Consider the following 21,387-nt stretch of genomic DNA (forward strand, 5'->3'; position numbering starts at 1 on the left):
TGTTTCACCTTCTCCTTCTCCCTTGTGTTATATTTGTCATTCTCAGTTTTTTATTCTCCAAATAAAGCTATGTAAAATGTATACAACCCAAAAATGGTTAGGACTCAAAATATAACCAAGACAGCTCACTTTTGGGTTATAGCACAATCTTAGCCAATTTGATTTTAACCTGTTGCTTGGAAGGAATACTTCCTCTTGACTTGTCAAGAGTGAATCTTTTTTTTTTTTTTCTTTAAGAGTGAATATTCTATAAAACTGACTGACTGTCCCTTACAGTATTGCATGGTATCCTATTTATGATCAGGCCAGTATACACACTGGCTAGTTTTTTGAAAAAACCCAACCAGCCTAGATTTTTTTTTTCTCATTTTTGCCCAGAAATAGTGAGCACTGAGTCACTATAAGTATACTTTATTACTTGCTACCCTAGCTGGAGTAAGAGCATAGTGTTCTTTGATTTAGTCAACTAAAGTGAGTACTCAGAACTTGGCAGGTAGTATAAGTACAAGATGAAGTTACCTGCTCTGTTAAGCGTTGTTGCCATTAATGGCACTTGCTTCTAGACTCTCAGACTTAAACCTTTCAGTGGGGCTGAAACCAGAAGTTGAATATCTGTCAAAGCTTTGGGGCACACAGCAGTGTTGCTTTTCCCCTTTGGTTCTGAAGTCTCTTTTAGTTCAGGAGCCATCTTTTGCTTCCCTCTAGCCAAGCCCGAAGCATGAGTGGGCATCCTGAGGCAGCACAGATGGTTCGCCGAGAATTCCAGCTGGATCTAGACGAGATTGAGAATGACAATGGCACAGTCCGATGTGAAATGCCAGAACTTGTTCAACACAAACTGGATGACATTTTTGAGCCAGTTCTTATTCCTGAGCCCAAGTAAGTCGACCTCTTTAAGTATAAGCAGTTTATCATCAGAGTGTGTATGTTAAAAGAGCTCTCTGTGGGAGTCGGGAGGTAGTGCAGCGGGTTAAGCGCAGGTGGCGCAAAGCACAAGGACCAGCACAAGGATCCCGGTTCGAGCCCCCGGCTCCCCACCTGCAGGGGGGTCGCTTCACAGGCAGTGAAGCAGGTCTGCAGGTGTCTGTCTTTCTCTCCCCCTCTCTGTCTTTCGCTCCTCTCTCCATTTCTCTCTGTCCTATCCAACAACGACGATATCAACAACAATAACTATAACAAGAATAAAAAAAAACAAGGGCAACAAAAGGGAAATAAATAAATAAAATTTTTTTTTTTTAAAAAAGAGCTCTCTGTGCAGTTACGACTTTTTAAAAAGTGATTCTTTGATAAGACCTGGGTGGGAATTGCATAGTTCCAGCTCTGTTAGCCATCTTCTGACAAAGATTGAATTTTTCCATTTGTTCTGCTATTTAGGATCCGAGCTGTTTCTCCACACTTTGATGACATGCACAGTAATACAGCATCCACAATCAATTTTATTATCTCCCAAGTAGCCAGTGGTGACATCAACACAAGCATACAAGCTCTGACACAGGTAATGGGAGTGCTACCCATGACACTAATTCCATTGGTGACTGTAGAGACTGTAACATTGATGACTCGGCACAGTATTCAGGAAGGTAGGCACAGTCATCATGTGTCTGCAAGATTTATACCTAGGTAGGCTTGTACTTTGATAGTTGTATTAATTCATCAGAGGCTAGAGATATAGCAGTAAGGACAAAATTGCATAGAATTAGCTTACATTTTAGAAGACAAGAGGTGAGCAATCAAGAGAATATCAGGTAACAATTTCTATGATGCTAATATAACTCAAATGGTAAAGGCTAGGTTTAGTGGTGGTTGTGTGTGCACTTAACCAGGTGCACCACCTCCTGGCCCCTAGACTACTTTTGGAATACTGGTCATGGGCAAGTCCCATATGCCCAGAGCATACCAGGCCAAGGGAGGGACAGTGGTATGGAATATAAGTTAGGGACCAGGTCATGTAGAGCTTTAAAAGCCCCAGGGTACATTGTTTGAATGTGATGGGAAGCAAGTCAGAAACCCAAGCAGAATGATATGGTTGTAGTGCTGTCGGCAGAGTAAATGGAATGGGTCAGAGGGTTTTGTTGTTGCTTTTGGTGATGGTGGTGGTGGTGGTGGTGGTGGTGGTGGTGTGTGTGTGTGTTTGTGTGTATTTGAAGAAGAAGAGGTAGAACAACCTATAGGTGGCTCTGAGAGATGATTCAGAACTAAAGTAATAAAAGTGGGCACAGCATGGGGAGGGACTGGTAACAGATGAGAAGTTAGCTACATAGCAACAGGACTAGTAGAATAAATATAATAATGAAAATGGGAGCCAGGCTTCTCATTGTCAGGAAGGTGAAACATGGAGAGAAAGCAAAAGTGAACTCGTGCTGGCCCAGAGTTGGATAGATGAGTCTGAAGTGATGGTTTTCAGTCTAGAGATACAGGAGTAAACGTAAATGTAGTGTATGTCTGTTATGTATGTCTTGTGTGTCCAAGCAACAGATTAAAATCAAATTGGCTGAGATTGTGATATAACCCGAAAGTGAGCAGACTCCCTTTTCTTTTTCTAGATATTCTAGATAGAGGGTGAGAGAGAGAGAAAACAGATACCACAGTACTGCTCCAGAGCCATCAAACCTCCCCCTGTGCTCCTGTGCAGTGACTGAGGCTTGAACCTCGGTCTTCTCCATGACAAAGTGTGCACTATGCCTCTGCTGGGTGAGCCATCTCCAGACCCCTAAAATGAGGCCCTGTTTAGGAGTCAGTCCTTGCCCACTAATAGGACACTATTAGTGGGCAAGTGTTTTCAGTGACCTGCCTCTCCAGCAGGCCTGTTACACATAATGACCAAATATAGGTGTTTATAATGGACTGAGGTGCTTTTCCATATACTCTGCACCGCACTCCACCCACCACCACCCCCACAAATAAGAGAAAGAGACTGGGCCGTAGAATTAGAAGGTATCAGTGTCAGTATTTCCTGGTTTTCTTATATATGAATGAAAATGTGCGTGTTCTGAAGAGATACACACTGAAGTATGAGAAGATATGGAATGTCAGACTGGCAACTTAGAATCAAAGCATTCGGAATAAAAGTATTTCGGGGCTGTTTGGTGGCACACCTGGTTGAGTACACGCTGTACTACACAAGGACCCAGGTTCACACCCCCAGTCCCCACCTGCAGGACGACAGCTTTGTGAGTGGTAAAGCAGTACTGCAGGCTTCTCTGTGTCTCTCCCACTTCCCTCATTTTCTGGCTGTCTCTATCCAATAAATAAATAAAGATAATAATAATAAAACATTTCCTCAACAACTAGGGCAACAAAAAGGGGGAAAAATGACCTCCGGGAGCGGTGGATTCATGGTGCAGGCACCGAGCCCAGCAATAACCCTAGAGGAAAAAAAAAAATTTCCTTTATGGGGTCAGGCAGTGGTGGTTAGGGTTAGGGTTAAGTGCACACATTACAGTGCAGGTCAAAGGGGGAAACCTTCATAAGCAGGGCTGCAGGTGTCTCTCTATCCCTTTCCTTCTGTACCTTCCCCCTCTCCTCTCAATTTCTGTCTCTATCCAATAATAAAGAAATAGATAATAAATAGTGCAAAGTGCAGACCAGCGCATGGACCCTAGGTCAAGCCCCCGGCTCCCCACCTGCAGTGGGGTTGCTTTACAAGTGGTGAAGCAGGTCTACAGCTGTCTACTTTTCTCTCCCCTTCCCTGTCTTCCCCTCCTTTCAATTTCTCTCCTCTCCAACAACAAAAACAACAACAATGGAAAAAAGATGGCTGCCAGGAGCAGTAGATTTGTAGTGCAGGCACTGAGCCCCAGCAATAACCCTAAAGGCAAAAAAAAATAAATAAAACATTTACTGTACTTGCAACATTCCTATAATGTTTGAATTTTATTTTTATTGGGAAACATTTACTAGCCACTGTGGAGGCAAGAGTAGATTTCAAGTAGTTGATTAGAAAATTATAACCAAAATTCATAGGAATGATAATACCGTGTGTACTAGAAGAAAAAGTTACATATCAGGACATCTTTCAGAAGTAGAATCTGCACATTTAGGTACTGGCTGCATATGTAATGTGAGGGGAGGAAAGGAGAGAATTGAGTAGTAAATCCTTGGGGTTTTTTTGTTTGGTTGGTTTTTTTTTAGCTTCTTAACTTAAGTAACTAATGAATGACAGTAGTGTGTGCTGAGATGGGTAGACCAGGGGGAAATCCAGTTTGAGAGATTGGAAAGCAAGAGACATATTTTTGTTCCAGTGTCTTGTTTTGTTTTTCATAAATTATGGGAAATGACGTGCTTGCGGTGTCTTCCTTTATTTGAAAATCTGAAGCTTGGAAATTATCTTTTTTTTTTTAATCAGATTGACGAGGTTCTGAGACAAGAAGATAAAGCTGAAGCTATGTCTGGCCATATTGATCAGTTTCTGATAGCCACGTTCATGCAGCTCAGACTCATCTACAATACACATATGGCAGACGAAAAGTTGGAGAAGGACGAGATAATCAAGTTGTATAGCTGTATCATTGGCAATATGATTTCGGTAAGACATCGCTGCAGATCAGATCATGAGCTTCCCTTTGGTCTCTTGTCCCCACCAAGTTTTTTGTTTTTAATTTTACCAGAGCACTGATCAGCTCTGGCTTATGGTGGTGCGGGAAATTGAACCTGGGACTTGGAACTTCAGAGCCTCAGGCACGAGGGTCTCTGCATAACCATATGCTATCTACCCCCACCCCCAAATTTTAAAGTCTAAGTCAGTAGAAGAGTTCCAGGGAGTCCTCTGTCAATGTAGAATTTTACATGTAAGTATACTGATTACTCCCACTGAATATTGGACCACACTCCAGCTTACCTTATTGTGAGCACTACCTAAAATTTTATTTACTCTTAGTATCTTCGTCAGGTATATTTAACTGTAGTTGACTTTTTACTGATTAAAAATGCTCTTTTTTTTTTTTTTCCTGTATTGGGGATTAATGTTTTATCAACAGTCAGTGCAACAGTTTGTACATGATCACATTTCCCAGTTTTCCACATAACAAAACAACCCCCGCTATAAAAATACTCCTCTAGGGTGTGGGGCGGTAGTCCAGCAGGTTAAGCGCGCATTGTGCAAAGCATAGGGCTGGTGTAAGGATCCCGGTTCGAGCCCCTGGCTCCCCACCTGCAGGGGGGTCACTTCAAAAGCAGTGAAGCAGGTCTGCAGGTGTCTGTCTTTCTCTCCCCCTCTCTGTCTTCCCCTCCTCTCTTCATTTCTCTCTGTCCTATCCAACAATGACGACAACAATAATAACTACAACAATAAAACAAGAAGGGCAACAAAAGGGAATAAATAAATATTTTTTAGAAATACTCTCTTCTGAGGCGGAGCTACGAGCAGCAGATCGCTTTCTCTCCTCTCCTCTCCTCTCCCGGATCAACTAGGAATACCAAAGGAGACCACCCGGACCGAAACAAGACAGGACTAGAATGACCACAGAAACCCAGTAAATCACCCGTGAGTACAAACACGCGTGGCTGGTGACAGAGAGGAGAGAGGGGCCTAAGGAGAGATTAAGTGACTGCTAACAGTTCGACAGTCTGTCAGTGGAGACACCACCTCCAGTCTGCTCCACCAACAAGGGGACAGCTGAAGGGAGGAAAGGACTCCCCAGAGACTCACCAAGTACAACTCTGAGTCTCCATTGCTACTACCCTCAGAATCTGGAGCAGCAACAGGGAGGGACACCAGGGCACAGAGATCTAACCGGGAAACTCAGGAGAAGACCTATACCTCGGTGGCATAGCTGAAGGGCTGTGAAAGTCTCTTTGCATAACCACTGGATTATCTCTGCCACACCCTGCTTTATCTCTTGGTCAGGAGTCAGTGATTAAGCCAAGAAGCCTATTGATAGTTTAAAAGCCCTCAGGCTACCATAGCCTACAGGGGAAAAAAAAAAAAAGGCTTTTACACCACTGAACTCCAACTCAGGGATTGAAAAAACTGTTAACTTATATAAAATGGTTAAAACAACAAGAAAAAATAATGGAGACTCGAACCAGGACAAGAGTCCAGCTAAAAGTCCTCCAGAGGGCGAAGCACAAAACAACGAGTTCAACATCCAAACATTAGCTAAGGAAATAATAACAGGAGTGAGTAAAGAATTTGAAAAAATTGTAATCAGAACTGCAGGAACAACAAATGAGAATATGGAAGAAAATTCTAATAATCTCATGGTTATTAGAGAGCTGAAAGCTGAAATTGCTGAGCTAAGAAGGCAACTAGCTGAACAAGCTAAAACAGTATCAGAGCAGGGCAACAAAATAGATGAACTCCAGAAAGCAGTAGAGGGCAGAGAGAATAGAATCAATGAGGCTGAAGACAGAATTAGCAAGATTGAGGATGAATTAGAGACAACTAAAGAAGAAGTAAGAGATCTCAAAAAGAGATTAAGAGATGCTGAAAACAACAACAGAGTCCTATGGGATGACTTCAAAAGAAACAATATACGCATTATTGGCTTACCAGAGGAAGAAAGAGAAGGGGAGGAAGAAAGCGTTCTCCAGGCCATAATAGCTGAAAATTTCTCTAGTCTAGACAACATCAAAGACATAAAGATTCAAGAAGCCCAGAGGGTCCCAAACAGAATTAACCCAGACCTAAAGACACCAAGACATGTCATACTTAGATTGGAAAGGAATAAGGATAAAGAAAGGATCCTCAAGGCTGCAAGAGAAAAACAAAGAGTCACCTACAAAGGAAAACCCATAAGATTAGCAGCAGACTTCTCCATACAAACACTACAGGCCAGAAGAGAATGGCAAGATATCTATCGAGTGCTCAATGAGAAAGGCTTTCAGCCAAGAATACTATATCCTGCTAGATTGTCATTCAGACTAGATGGAAGCATCAAAACCTTCTCAGACAAGCAACAGTTGAAGGAAGCAACCATCACCAAGCCTGCCTTGAAAGAAGTTCTGAAAGGTTTCCTATAAACAACCAGACCACCACAAATAGAACACATATCAAAACACTCTAAAACTCTACAAGAATGGTGTTAAAATATCTTCAATCTTTGATATCAATAAATGTCAATGGCCTGAATTCACCTATTAAAAGACACAGAGTAGGAAGATGGATCAGAAAACACAACCCAACAATATGTTGTCTACAGGAAACTCACCTAACGCAACAAGACAAACACAGACTTAAAGTGAAAGGATGGAAAACTATCATTCAAGCCAATGGCCCACAAAAAAGGGCAGGAACAGCTATTCTCATATCTGACATGATAGACTACCCTATGATCCTGCAATTCCTCTCCTGGGGATATATCCTAAGGAACACAACATATCTATCCAAAAAAAAATCTGTGTACACATATGTTCTTGGCAGCACAATTTGTAATAGTCAAAACCTGGAAGCAACCCAGGTGTCCAACAACAGATGAGTGGCTGAGCAAGTTGTGGTATATATATACAATGGAATACTACTCAGCTGTAAAAAATGGTGACTTCACCGTTTTCAGCCAATCTTGGATGGACCTTGAAAAAATCATGTTGAGTGAAATAAGTCAGAAACAGAAGGATGAATATGGGATGATCTCACTCTCAGGCCGAAGTTGAAAAACAAGATTAGAAAAGAAAACACAAGTCGAACCTGAAATGGAATTGGAGTATTACACCAAAGTAAAAGACTCTGGGGTGGGTGGGTGGGTGGGTGGGTGGGGAGAATACAGGTCCATGAAAAATGATGAATGAAATAGTGGGGGTTGTATTGTTGAATGGGAATCTGGGGAATGTTATGCATGTAAAAAAAAAAAAGAAGTAGAAACGCAAAAAAAAAAAAAAAAAAAAAAAACAATAAAACAAGGGCAACAAAAGGGAATAAATAATAAATAAAAATATTTTAAAAAAAAAAAAAAAAAAAAAAAAAAAAGAAATACTCTCTTCTAATAAAAAAGTGAGCACACCACTTAATTTTGGCTATTACCAGAAGGTTGAGAGAAATGTCTTTTATTTCTCCCTAGTACTGTGCATTAAAAAAATATAATTGTTAAAATATACCATCTGAGTTCTTTCTTGCTCTGTCTAGTGAGATATATACCTAACACAGTTATACTTGAATAGCTCTTCCAGATAGAGAGCCTGGCCCGGGAGGCCTCCACTGGAGTTCTAAAAGACTTGATGCACGGCCTCATCACCTTAATGTTGGATTCTCGAATTGAAGACCTGGAGGAAGGACAACAGGTGATCCGCTCAGTGAACCTTTTGGTGGTGAAGGTTCTGGAGAAGTCAGACCAGACCAACATCTTGAGGTATATCTGTACTCGCCACATTTGAGCCTGGGCCAGCTTCTCTTCCATCTACCCTTCGAAACCAGGAGTCAATAGATCAGTTGTAACTTTAGATTTGCCTGGTTTGTTGATTTGTTACTGTTATTCTCCTTTGAACTAAAGGTATTCCAGCCTGAGACAGCAGCTAAAACTTTGTTAATAACTTAGTAACCCCACCAGTATTCTGAGTTTTTAGAATAAGACTATAAAGTCTGTCAGCATATCATCCCTATATATCTTTTTTTTTTTTTTAAGAAAGGATTAATTAACAAAACCATAGGGTAGGAGGGGTACAACTCCACACAATCCCCACCACCCAATCTCCATTTCCCACCCCCTCCCCTGATAGCTTTCCCATTCTCTATCCCTCTGGGAGCATGGACCCAGGGTCATTGAGGGTTGCAGAAGGTAGAAGGTCTGGCTTCTGTAATTGCTTCCCTAGGGATCGGATGCAGGCTTCCCTGGACTGAAGATCCCTATATATCTTAAGGTTTGGGGGGGGGGGTTTTGAAGGTGTATTTATTCAGTAGCCCAGTAGGTGGCACAGCAGATAAGGCATTGAGTTCTCAAACATGAGTTCCCAAGTTTGAACCTTGGCATTGCAAAGTTCTCCTTGTGAGTCTTCCTCCCTCCTTTGCTTTTTCTCTTTCTCATTAATAAACCCTTTTCTAGAAGTGCAATACTTGGGACTGGGTGGTGGCTCACCTAGCCTAGTACACATGTTACAGTGTTCAGGGACCTAGGTTGAGCCCCCAACCCCACCTGCATGGGGAAAGCGGGAAAGCTTTGCAAGTGGTGAAGCAAGACTGCAGGTTTTTCTCTCTTTCCCTTTCTTTCTTTATTATTATTTTTTTAATAATATTGTTTTTAATGTTTTTTTGTTTGTTTTTGTTTGTCTTTTTACCAGAGCACTGCTCAGCTCTGGCTTATAGTGGTGTGAGGGATTGAACCTGGGACTTGAGAGCCTCAAGCATGAAAGTCTCTTTACATAACCATTATGCTGTACCCCCACCCTCTCTTTCCTTTTCTATCACCCCCTTCTCTCTCGATTTCTGGCTGTCTATCCAATAAATAAATAAAGATAATAACAAAAAAAAATTAAAAACAAAAAGGAGTACAATACTTTATCCACTGTGCTACCTCCCAGGTGTGATTTTTTTTTTTTCTTTTAGTAACAGTGAGAAACAGAGTGGGTAGTATTACTATTTACCAAATAGTAACTTATAAAACTTAAATGAACAGTGTTTGTTTTCTTAGTAATTTAATATCAAGTCATCGGGAAAAATTCCTGATCTATGAGATCTCATTTTGTTAGAAGAATAAGAAATGTTTGCATTTGGCCTGTCACTGGTGATTTTCATTAGAGTGTAGGTTTTAAAACTTACTGATGCTACTGTGTTGGGTTTTCTTTTTCCAGTGCCCTTCTTGTTTTGCTCCAAGACAGCCTGCTAGCAACAGCCAGTTCTCCCAAATTCTCAGAGCTTGTTATGAAGGTGAAGTTGAAATCATTTGATCTCTTTTCTTTCAAAGATGTACAACTTTGTTAAAATATGGGGAAAGGGGAGTTTGAACAAAACTAGATTCAGAACCCCAGTACAGGCCAGGTCGGGCAGTGGCGTACCCAGTTAACACACATCACCATGTACAAGGGCCCAAGTTTAAGTCTGCACTTCCTGCCTCCAAGGGGGGGACACTTTACAAGTGGTGAAGCAGGTCTGAAGTATCTCTCTGTCTCCTCTCCCCTCTCAATTTCTCTCTGTCCGATCAAACCAAACTAATGGGGGGGGATTAAAAACAAAAAGGAAAAAATGAGTTCTGGGACTTGGGGCTGGTAGATTTACAGTGCTAACGCCAAGCTCCAGCAATAACCCTGCTGGCAATAAAAATAAAAAATAAACTAGTACATGACTAAGAAATAAAGTTGGCGGGGTCAGGAGGTGGTTGAGCGCACATGTTACAACACACAAGGGTCCAAGCTACCGTTCCCACCTGCAGCGGAAAGCTTTGCAAGAGAAGCAGTGCTACAGGTGTCTGTCTCCCTCTCTATCTCCCCCTCCTCTTAATTTGGCTATCTCTAGCCAATAAGTAAATAGAGGTAATAGCCAAAAAAAAATGTTTTTAAAGAAAGTTGGCTTTTAACTATCCTTCCTCAGATCTGTACCCCAGACACAGACCTAAGTAAATCCTACCTCCAACAGTGAAAAGGGAGCATTACATAATACATATTATCTCACCAGCTCTCCTAAAACCAAAGGGCAAGAAGTTTGAAACATTTATTTCTTTGGGGGGAAAATCTGTATAGGCTTTTATTACTTTGTCTCCTTAATGATCTAGTGTAACTAAACTTTCCACAACATTATAGTACTATAATTACATTGTAGTGGTACTTTCTCGACTAGATTTGATTAAGCAATATAAACTTTTTATTTTGGGGTATCAAGCAAACCCTTTTCTACATTCAGAAACAGACTTTCTACATTTTCTCATCATTTAAAGGTCCCTATCTCTAGGACATGGACTGGAGATGATAACTTGGATCACTTGTCATGCTCTAGCCATTGAAATGATCAGGTTGTTCCTGTTTTAGCACCTGAACTTGAAAGATATGATGTACTGTGTATATATCTCTGGCTGTCCTTTTTAGAAGTAATTCCAGCATTTGGGGAAGTTGAATAGAGATAGAAATTGCCCTCATTCTTCAGTCACTCCTTCTGAATTTTGTCTCTTTCTTCAATAGTGTCTCTGGAGAATGGTTCGACTGTTGCCTGATACCATCAACAGCATTAATTTGGACAGAATTCTTCTAGATATACACATTTTCATGAAGGTCTTCCCCAAAGAGAAATTGAAGCAGTGTAAAAGTGAATTTCCTATAAGGACCCTAAAAACTCTGCTGCACACTTTATGCAAATTAAAAGGGCCTAAAGTGAGTAACAGTGCAGCTAACGAAGCTAGAGGAGAACAACATGGAAATGGCAGTGTGACCATTTGAATGTGTGTCTCCCTCAGATCCTAGACCACTTAACCATGATTGACAACAAGAACGAGTCTGAGCTGGAAGCCCACCTCTGCCGAATGATGAAGCATAGCATGGACCAGACCGGGAGCAAGTCTGATAAGGAAACAGAAAAGGGGGCGTCTCGAATAGTGAGTGTCCCGATTGAAGATGGATGGGGAGCCAGGGAGATTGCTCCATTTGGTAGTGTAACAGACTTCCATTCGTGTGACTCCAGAGGCCCCAGGTTCAATTCCTGGCACCACCATAAACCAGAGCGGAGCCTTGTTTTGATTTTAAGGTGGGGGTGGGGGGGAGATAGTAAGAAAGGAAGGAAAGAAAGGTTGATTGAGTTGGCCTTGTCAAAGTGTATGCCAGTGGAGCCGAGCCTCTCGGGGCCTAGAGGGAAACTTCAAGGACCCTTCTGATTATTCTCTCACTGAAACTGTAACCTCATTGAGTTTTCTACAATAAGCCTGTGCTTTTTGGCTCCTGAGGACAGTTTTCTGTGTCCGTGCCTAAGGCACAGATCACCAGACATACTTACTGTGAACTCCAAAGGTGTCAACCAGCTCCTTCTTCCTCAAGTTTAACTGAGAATCTCAGACTAGAAACATCTGGTAACCCAGAATGTGTTTCTGTTTCAATCCCTGCAGTGTTGGTACTTACTGTTCTCTCTAGGGACAGATGATGATGTCTGGGTTTTGGGACATTTGGGATATTTTAATTACCTCACCACTGGGCCCTAATTATTAATTCAAATCTAACCAACCACTCCTTCCTTGTGTCTTTCTACTTTACAGGATGAAAAATCATCCAAGGCCAAAGTCAATGATTTCTTAGCTGAGATTTTTAAGAAGATTGGCTCTAAAGAGAACACCAAGGAGGTAAATGAAGAGTTGAGCCCAGTGTGGGGGGGGGTAATACCTTTTGGGACAGGATCACTGGTTAACATCTGTCCCCACCTCTGCCTTTTTCTTGCCAACCAGGGCCTCGCTGAGTTATATGAATATAAGAAGAAATACTCAGATGCTGACATTGAACCATTTTTGAAAAATTCCTCGCAGTTCTTCCAGAGCTATGTTGAGAGAGGCCTTCGAGTGATAGAGATGGAGCGGGAGGGCAAAGGCCGGATTCCCACTTCAGCAGGTACGGCTTCTTGTAATAGCTCCAAGAATAATCTCAGAATAACTCCCAGGTCAGCAATCAGGTAACAGCAATTGCTTGATATACATTTATATCCAGGCACCTGGATTTGCTGGCCACCACTGATGGCCACACTGTTTTAAATAGTGGTCAACTCTCACTGCCACTCTCAGAAATATCCGTTCTCCTGATGACAGTACTCACCTCCCATCTGACCTCGCCACTCCCTACTGTCACCTCCATATATCCATTTCCATACCTAGTATCAAAATAACACTCCTCAAACATTTCCCAATGCCTCTCCATTTCACTCAGAAGCTAAAAGGCTTTGCCGTAGTCTGTGACAGAAGGAAGGCAGTACGTGTCAGTTACAGAGAACAGCTGCCAAGAGCCTTAGTTAGACCCAAGACAGACAGAAAAGACACTTCAAGTTCCCTTTGTCTATGCAGACTAGAGTTCTCACCTTGGTCCTGTATTTAGTTCCTTTGAAGTTCAGTGACACTCACTTGGCTTTACCTTCTAGGATTTGTTTGCCTGTTAGATGTTCCTTTGTGAATTTTTTTTTATAATTTATTTTTTATTTAAGAAAGGAAAAATTAACAAAACCGTAAGGTAGGAGGGGTACAACTCCACACAATTCCCACCACCCAATCTCCATATCCTAGCCCCTCCCCTGATAGCTTTCCCATTCTCCATCCCTCTGGGAGCATGGACCCAGGGTCATTGTGGGTTGCAGAAGGTAGAAGGTCTGGCTTCTGTAATTGCTTCCCCACTGAACATGGGCGTTGACTGGTCGGTCCATACTCCCAGTCTGCCTCTCTCTTTCCCTAGTAGGGTGGGTCTCTGGGGAAGCAGAGCTCCAGGATACATTGGTGGGGTCTTCAGTCCACGGAAGCCTGGCCAGCATCCTGATGGCATCTGGAACCTGATGGCTGAAAAGAGAGTAAACATACAAAATCAATTATACATACAAAACCAAACAAATTATTGAGCAATCATGGACCCAAAGGTTGGAATAGTGGAGAGGAAGTGTTGGGGGGGGGGGTTACTCACTGCAAACTCTAGTGTACTTCTGCTTTCAGGTATATATTTTGCACTAGTTTATGGATACTTGTGAACATATGCTCTCTCTCACAGAACCTGGTCTATATCTAGGTTTTGGGACTTCGTTAGAAAGTAAACCACCTGGGATGGAATTAGAGAATACTATGAAAGGAAAGGTCTCACCCGAGTAATGAAGCTGAAGGGTTGTCATTCCACACCTGAAGTCTCTGGACACAGTCTGAGCTGAAGCATGTTGAGGTGGCACTCGTTGCGTTGATTAGGTTGCGATCGGCAGATGCAATATTATTTGATATGGATTGGGAGAGGCATGCGGGAAAGTGGGCCCTATCCTAAGGTTCCAGGACTGGGGGAAGTAGAGGCTCTATAGTGGAGATGTGAGGTTCCTGCTGTCTTAGGGTTCAAAAAGACAATGGATAGTTATTGTTATTATCACATTATTTGGTAATTGGGTTAACTTTGAAAAGTCCTTTTGTTAGGGTTTGCTGTATAGTACCCAGTATCTTATATAGCAGTGCCACTGGTTGTTTCTAATCTATTTGGTCTAGGCTTTTGAGAGAGTCCACATATCAAATACACAGCCTATATATTAAAAAGACTCAGTCTGTTTTAAAAACTTCGAGACACACAAGTAATTTTCCCCCTCTCATATTAGTTAACTAGTGATTTAGATGAGTACACTTTACTAGGAGTGTACATAAACACCATTCCCACCACCAAAAGACTGTGACCCATCCCTCCCACCCACCCCAACCCCCACCGGCCCAGGAAGCCGCATGTCCACCCTCCCCCTCACCACAGGGCTTTTACTTTGGTGCCCTAGTCCTTTGTGAATTTTAGACCATGCTTTGCTTTCTTCCATGTAACTTGCTGGGCTGAAGCACCTTAAATCACAACTTACCAAAGTACTAGGGATCTGTTTTAGAAGTGGAGTCAAGGGGTCGGGTGGTGGCGCACCTGGTTGAGCACACATGTTACAGTGTGCAAGGATGCAGGTTCGAGTCCCCGGTCTCCACCTGCAGGGGGAAAGGTTTGCGAGTGATGAAGCAGTGCTGCAGGTGTCTCTCTGCCTCTCTTCCTCTCTGTCCCCCCCCCTTGATTTCTGGCTGTCTCTATCCAATAAATACATAAAGGTAATAAAAAAAAATTACTTGAACTTAAGAAAAAAGAAGTGGTGGAGTGAACATGCTGGGAAGGCAGCATGATGAATATGCTGAAGGCTTGTGCCTGAGGTTTGGAAGTCCTAGGTTCAGTCCCCAGCACCACATAAGCCAGAGCGGAACAATGTGCTGGTCTTTCTGTATCTTCTTCTGTATCAGTTTGTCTCTTTGATTAAAATTAAATAAAATGCTTTAAAAGGGGGGGGGGTAGCACACCTGGTTGAGCACACATGTCACAATGCACAAGGACCCAGGTTCAAGCCTCCAGTTCCCACCTGCAGGGGGAAAGCTTCAAGGGGTGAGGCAGGGCTGCAGGTGTCTCTTTGTCTCTCTGTCACCTTCTTCCCTCTCAATTTCTTGCTGTTTCTGTCCAATAAATAAAGATTTAAAAAAAAAAAAAAAGACTAGCATTCACACAGCAAATGTCTACTTAAGTATATAAAAAACTTTTTGAGGGAGTTGGGCAGTAGCACAGCGGGTTAAGCGCACGTGGCACAAAGTGTTAATGGACCAGCGTAAGGATCCCTATGGTTTTGTTAATTTATCCTTTCTTAAATAAAAAATAAATTAAAAAAAAAAAAAGGATCCCGGTTCAAGGCCCCAGCTCCCCACCTACAAAGGAGTCACTTCACAGGCGGTGAAGCAGGTCTGCAGGTGTCTGTCTTTCTCTCCCTCTCTGTCTTCCCCTCCTCTCTCCATTTCTCTCTGTCCTAGCCAACAACGATGACATCAAGAACAACAACAATAATAACTATAACAATAAAACGGCAACAAAAGGGAATAAATAAATAAAATAAATATTAAAAAAAACTTTTTGAAAAAAGAGAAGTATAGAATGCACAGAAAGTGACAGCATGCTACTTGTAGACAAACCTTGGTTTGGTTTATCTCACTAGGGCCTCCTCTTCTCCTTCCCACAGCCCCTTCTGGTGATAGCCAACATTTGATTGATGCCCTCTGTTTAAGATGTATTCATTTTGGGCGTGAGAGATTGCTCACCAGGTAGGGTTGTGCCTCGCTGTGCACATGACACAAGTTTGAATTCTGACACTGTGGGAGCCTCACGGCACCAGGAAGCTCTGGTACTGTGGTGTCTCATCCTTTTTCTATCTAGGGGAAAACAGTGGTTGATCAGCGGTTGACCTGGGAGCAGTCAAAGTGCATAGACAGGAGGCCGAACTTCACAAAATAAAACAAATACAAAGATTTGACCCAGAGGTGATGGAGTCAAACAGCACAGGACTCAACGAGCATGACCCCATTGATGGGTGAACGGCTTCATGCCTTAAAGTACTCAGACGTCCCTATTTCGCTGCACTTACATTGGTCATTTCTCACCCTCTCGAAGGGAGCTCGTCTTTAAAGGATTCCTTTTCCTCCTACATCAACTATTTTACTTTTCTATTTGCCACAAATGAATTTTCTTTGCTTTTTCCTTTTCTCTTGCCATCAGGGTTATCGCTGGAGCTCAGTGCCTGCACAACTCCACTGCTCCCAGTGGCTACCATAAGTGAAATTTCTTTCCCAGTACTTTCATCTTTTTAGTATATGGAATATTTTCCCCACTCTGCCTGCATGAAGAAAATGTTGGCCTTTTCACTGAAACAGTTACAAGGCTCTAGCTCAGCAAAATAAGAACAATATTGTCTTAGGATTTTTTTTTTTTTTCTTTTTTGCCAGAGGACTCCTCAGCTGTGGCTGGTGGTGGTGTGGGGGATTAAACCTGGGACCTTGGACCTTGGAGCCTCAGGCATGAGAGTCTGTTTGCATAACCATTATGCTATCCACTCCCACTCTCCTTTTTTTTGTTGTTGTTGTTTATTTGTTATTTGCCTCCAGGGTTACGTGCCTGCACTACAAATCCACTGCTCCTGGAGGCTATTTTCCCTTTTGTTGCCCTTATTTATGGTTATTGTTGTTGTTCTTGCTGTCGTTGTTGGATAGGACAGAGAGAAATCAAGAGAGGAAGGGAAGACAGGGAGAAAAAGACACCTGCAGACCTGTTTCATTGCTTGTGAAGCAACCCTCATGCAGGTGGGGATCCTTACGCCAGCCCTTATGCTTTGCAATGTGTACTTAACCCACTGCAACCATCTTTTTTCCATTGTTGTTGCTGTTGCTACTATTGTTTTGTTGGATAGGACAGAGAAAAATTGAGGTGGGGGAGAAAGATAGACACCTGCAGGTTGGGGAGCTGGGGCCTCGAACCAGGATCCTTCTTGTGCTTCACACTATGTGTGTTTAACCCAGTGTGCTGCCACCTGCCCCCCCCCCCGATGTTTTATTTTAGAGGATGAGCAGGGAGACAAAAGGATATTACAGCACCACTCCCCTGCTCCTGAAGCTTCCCTTTTACATGATATTCCCTATGGTGCCAGGGTTTCAGCCCAGGTCCTCCCACAGGAAAATGTATACTCTGAGCCATTTCCCAGACCAGGGTTCCACATCTCTTGCCCCCCACCACCAATGTGGCCTTTCCCTCCAGTGCAGGACATCAGGCCCCCTTCCCCTTAGTGATCCTGGATCTGCAGAGATAGGCAAGGGGTTGTACACATTTCACCCTGTCTGTTACAAACTGAGTGTTTATGTGTTTATTTAATGCCACTAAGATCCTAGTTCCTGCAGGACTCCGTTGTTGTTTACAGCTGGGTTTTTGTTGTCCTTTACTGTTAGATGTAAAAGGTAGAGGAGGAAAATGGTCTGCGAGATGGCATAGTGGATAAAAGCACTGGACTCTCAAATATGAGGTCCTGAGTTCAGTCCCCGGCAGCACATGTATCAGAGTGTGGTTCTTTCCCTCTCTCCTCCTATCTTTCTCATTAATAAATAAATAAAATATTAAAAATAAAAAGGAGAAAGAGAGGAGAGACACCTGCACCACTCAGGAAGCTTCTCCTATCGCCACCCCCACCCCCAGTAGGGGCCAAGGTCTTAAACCCAGGTCCTTTCACATGTTGCCATGTGCACTCTACCAGGTGATCTGTGTCTGTTGGGCCCCTCTGTTTCCCCCTCTTCCTATGTGGTCACACTGTATCTTTGTTCCTCCCCAGTTTGAATGAACTTCCCAACTCCCCACCACCACCACCCCATTACGTGATCTAATTCTTAGGTTCTTTCCTTGGGAAGTAATAATGCACACAGGAGTGGCTTAGGCTGCTTGGGTTGTCCCGAGATTACTGGAGTACAATTCCTGCACAGCCCAGAATACAGATGGATGACACTCTTGGGTCCTTCTGCTCTTGTGTATCAGTTTCTGACGTTCTCATTCAGCCTGTCTTGTGTATTTCAGGATATACTTTATCACCAGCTCAGGCTGCTTTTTGTAGATAGTTTTCAAATTCAGTGGCAGTACTCAAGCCCCAAACTGTTTCCGTCAAGGCAGTCTAGAAGTGGGGTGTGTGTGTATCTGAGTGTCTCTTCTTCATGTCCCCTCCAGGCATCTCCCCTCAGATGGAGGTCTCGTGTGTGCCCACCCCCACAAACACAGTGTCCTCCATAGTCAATACCAATGGAGAAGAGGTTGGGCCCTCTGTCTACCTGGAAAGGCTAAAAATCCTCCGACAGCGGTGTGGTCTGGACAATACCAAGGTACTGCTCTTTGCGTTGTGCGTGGGGGTGGGGGCCAGTGCCAGGTAGGAAGTAGGCAAGGGACTGGCCTGAGCGGCAGCCTGGGCTCAATATGCACTGCTACAGAGCTGTCTCTCGGCCTGCTCAGTCTGTCGCTTCTTTTCTCCTCCACAGCAAGAAGACCGACCTCCATTGACCTCTTTGCTCTCCAAACCAGCAGTCCCCACCGTTGCCTCTTCCACAGACATGCTGCACAGCAAACTCTCTCAGCTCCGGGAGTCACGGGAGCAGCACCAGCACTCAGACCTGGATTCTAACCAGACTCACTCATCAGGAACCATGACCTCCTCCTCCTCCACAGCTAACATTGACGACTTGAAAAAAAGACTGGAAAGAATAAAGAGCAGTCGCAAATGAAGCTGCCCCGTTCCCCTGGCGCCCCGCAGGTTTAGTCTCCTAAACTAGAAGTCCTCAGAGTTGAAAGAGGCCTCGGTAGGCCTAGTGTACACAAACTGGCTGTATGTATCAGACCGTGGATCTGGGGGAGGAGGCGTGGTGGCACAAGTATTTGTACATACTCTGCTTCTCCCTGCCAGCGTCCCGCCTCTAGAAGACTGTCTGTGTTTAGTTTAGTGTACAGACTTAGAAACGGCGGCCCACCTCTCAGCTCAGACTAGTTTCCGGATTCTCTCTCTTTTATTTTTAATTGTTCATTTGTAAAGTTGTCCTACTCTTTCCTAAATTCCTACTCTTTTCCTAACTATTAGAATCTCTTTACTAGTTCCCCTTTGAGTTTGTGAGCTCTTCTCCCTGTAGCCCTGAAGGGTCACTATATTCTGTATGAATGCATGGCATGAGACAACTAATTTAAGAGTCTTTTATAAATAAAGTTTGCATTAACTATATAACTGTCTTCTAAGACGCTCCGCCTCTGATGTGCCAGGCAGCTGTTTGTCACATGTTCTTGGGACCAGCTAGAGAACTGTACTGGAGTACTCCCCGAGGCATGTCACTTCCTCTCTGCACACACTGTCTTTATCTCTTGGAATAGAAGAGACTCCACTTGCCTGCTTCTCACATGCAACTCCTAAGGGAGCAAAGAAATCATTCTCCCGGGGCCGGGTGATGGCGCACCTGGTTGAGCGCACATGTTAAAATACACAAGGGTCCAGGTTCAAGTCCCCGGTCCCCTACCTGCAGGGGAAAAGCTTCACAAGTGGTGAAGCAGTGCTGCAGGTGTCTCTCTTCCTCTCTATCCCCCCTTCCCTCTTTCTGGCTGTCTCTATCCAATAAATAAATAAAGATAATAATAAATAAAAGTATTTTAAAAATAAAAAGAAATCATTCTCCGATTTTGAGGTTCTGGCCACGACTCCCCTCCCCTCATCACTGTGGACCCAAGGAGTACTAAGCCTCTGCGCCTCTGCTGCTCAAATGCGCAGCCGCTCGCGACCAGGAACTAGCTGCAGCGCTTCTTGCGCTGGATTGGGGTCACGTGGCTAAAGCTGGCATAACTAGGAGAATTTCTGTCAGTCTGGTCCACGGCAACAGGTGCTTCACATTCAGTCAGAGTGAGGACTTAGGATTTCCCTTCGTGCAGGAGACTGGAAGAGAGGCTAGAGCAGTGCTCCCAAACTGGTGGTACCGGGGACCTAACCAGAAGACACAGGCATTCGAGTCCTGCACATTTTTAGCAGGAGAGAGAGAGAGCTTATGCCAGCAAAATAGCTCACCTGGACTGGACTGCTTTGTCGCGTGCATGACCCAGACTCAAACCTGGCACCTGCCACCTTAAAGGAACCTTCGCTACTGTGGTCTCTTTCACTTTCTCTGCCTCCATCTAAAAAATTAAACGCCTGGGCAGAAAGTAAACTTACTGGCTGGAGTGCTGGACTCCCAAGCATGAGTTCCCAAGTTCAGTGCCCAGCATCGCACATGCCAAAGTGATGCTCAGGTTCTCTCTTCCTTGCTCTTTCATAAACACAATGTTTTAATGAGACAGAAAAAAAAAAAAAGATTAATGAGAAGAAAAATTAAGTTTGGGGGCCCAGGCAGTGGCACACCTGGGTAAGTGCACGTGTTGGCATACACAAGGATCTGGGTTCAAGCCGCCAGTCCCCACCTGTAGGAGGAAAGCTTCACAAGTAATGAAGCAGGGCTGTAGGTGTCTGTCTCTCCCCCTCACCTCTTGATTTCTCTCTGTCCTATCAATTTTTTTTTAATCCAGAAAAAAGCTTTCTTTTAAAAAGAAATTGGGGTCCAAGCGGTAGCGCAGAAAGCACAAGGACAGTAAGGATCCTGGTTCCAGCCCCCGGCTCCCCACCTGCAGGGGGGTCGCTTCACAAGCAGTGAAGCAGATCTGCAGATGTCTGTCTTTCTCTCCCCCTCCGTCTTCCTGTCCTCTCTAGATTTCTCTCTGTATTATTCAACAACGAGGACAGCAGTAACAACAAGGGCAACAAAAGAGAAGAAATAGCCTCCAGGAGCAGTAGATTTATAGTGCAGGCACTGAGCCCCAACAATAACCCTGGAGGCCAAAAAAAAAAAAAAAAACTCTTTAAAATGTCACAACAGGGAGGGTTGGGCAGTAGGTACTGCAGTAGGTTAAGAACAAGTGATGGAAAGCACAAGGACAGGCAGGCATAAGGATCCCGGCTCCAGCCCCCAGCTCCTCACTTATAGGGGGATTGTTTCACATGTCAGCAGGTGTCTATCTTTCTCTCTCCCTCTCTTCTCCTCCTCCTCTCTCTCTTTCTCTGTCCTGTCCAACAACAACAAGGGCAATAAGCACCAAGCCCCAGTAATAACCCTGGAGACAAAAAGAAAAAATACTGGTTTGGGGGGATGGATACCTACCTTAGGTCTCTCCTGTTATAAGGCATAAAATCTAAACCTTAGTGTTCATGCTTGAAGAATGACTGACAGCTACACTCTTGTCCCCTGCCCTGTGCCCAAAGCAGTGGTCCCTCTCCCCTTCTGAGCTCAAGAACCCAAGGCCTCAGCGAGTGTGGAAAACAGGCTCTCCCTGCTGAGCCACTGCATCTGGACCATTTTACACATTCTTAAATTCCCCCTCTCACCTGGTCAAGCCTGTTTATCCAGTTGTAATACTGGCTTGTCCTGAGCGACCCATGAATAGCACTGGGAGTACAGAGAC

At 43.7% G+C, this 21,387-nt stretch overlaps 1 protein-coding gene across 1 annotated transcript in view; it reads left to right on the forward strand.

The window, feature by feature from the left end:
- The window catches only part of CKAP5 (cytoskeleton associated protein 5), a 102,377-nt gene extending 83,239 nt beyond the window's left edge, over positions 1-19,138 (forward strand). The window contains exons 34-44 of the mRNA XM_060176484.1: positions 706-879; positions 1,375-1,495; positions 4,346-4,525; positions 8,095-8,282; positions 9,718-9,793; positions 11,038-11,226; positions 11,310-11,447; positions 12,099-12,182; positions 12,285-12,444; positions 18,100-18,251; positions 18,405-19,138. Coding sequence (XP_060032467.1) covers positions 706-879; positions 1,375-1,495; positions 4,346-4,525; positions 8,095-8,282; positions 9,718-9,793; positions 11,038-11,226; positions 11,310-11,447; positions 12,099-12,182; positions 12,285-12,444; positions 18,100-18,251; positions 18,405-18,647 — 1,705 coding nt within the window. The 3' untranslated portion in view covers positions 18,648-19,138. The remainder of the gene's footprint in view (positions 1-705; positions 880-1,374; positions 1,496-4,345; positions 4,526-8,094; positions 8,283-9,717; positions 9,794-11,037; positions 11,227-11,309; positions 11,448-12,098; positions 12,183-12,284; positions 12,445-18,099; positions 18,252-18,404) is intronic.
- The last annotated feature ends 2,249 nt before the right edge of the window (positions 19,139-21,387 follow it).

Source organism: Erinaceus europaeus, chromosome 17 (genome assembly GCF_950295315.1).
Source record: "Erinaceus europaeus chromosome 17, mEriEur2.1, whole genome shotgun sequence".
NCBI lineage: Eukaryota > Metazoa > Chordata > Mammalia > Eulipotyphla > Erinaceidae > Erinaceus > Erinaceus europaeus.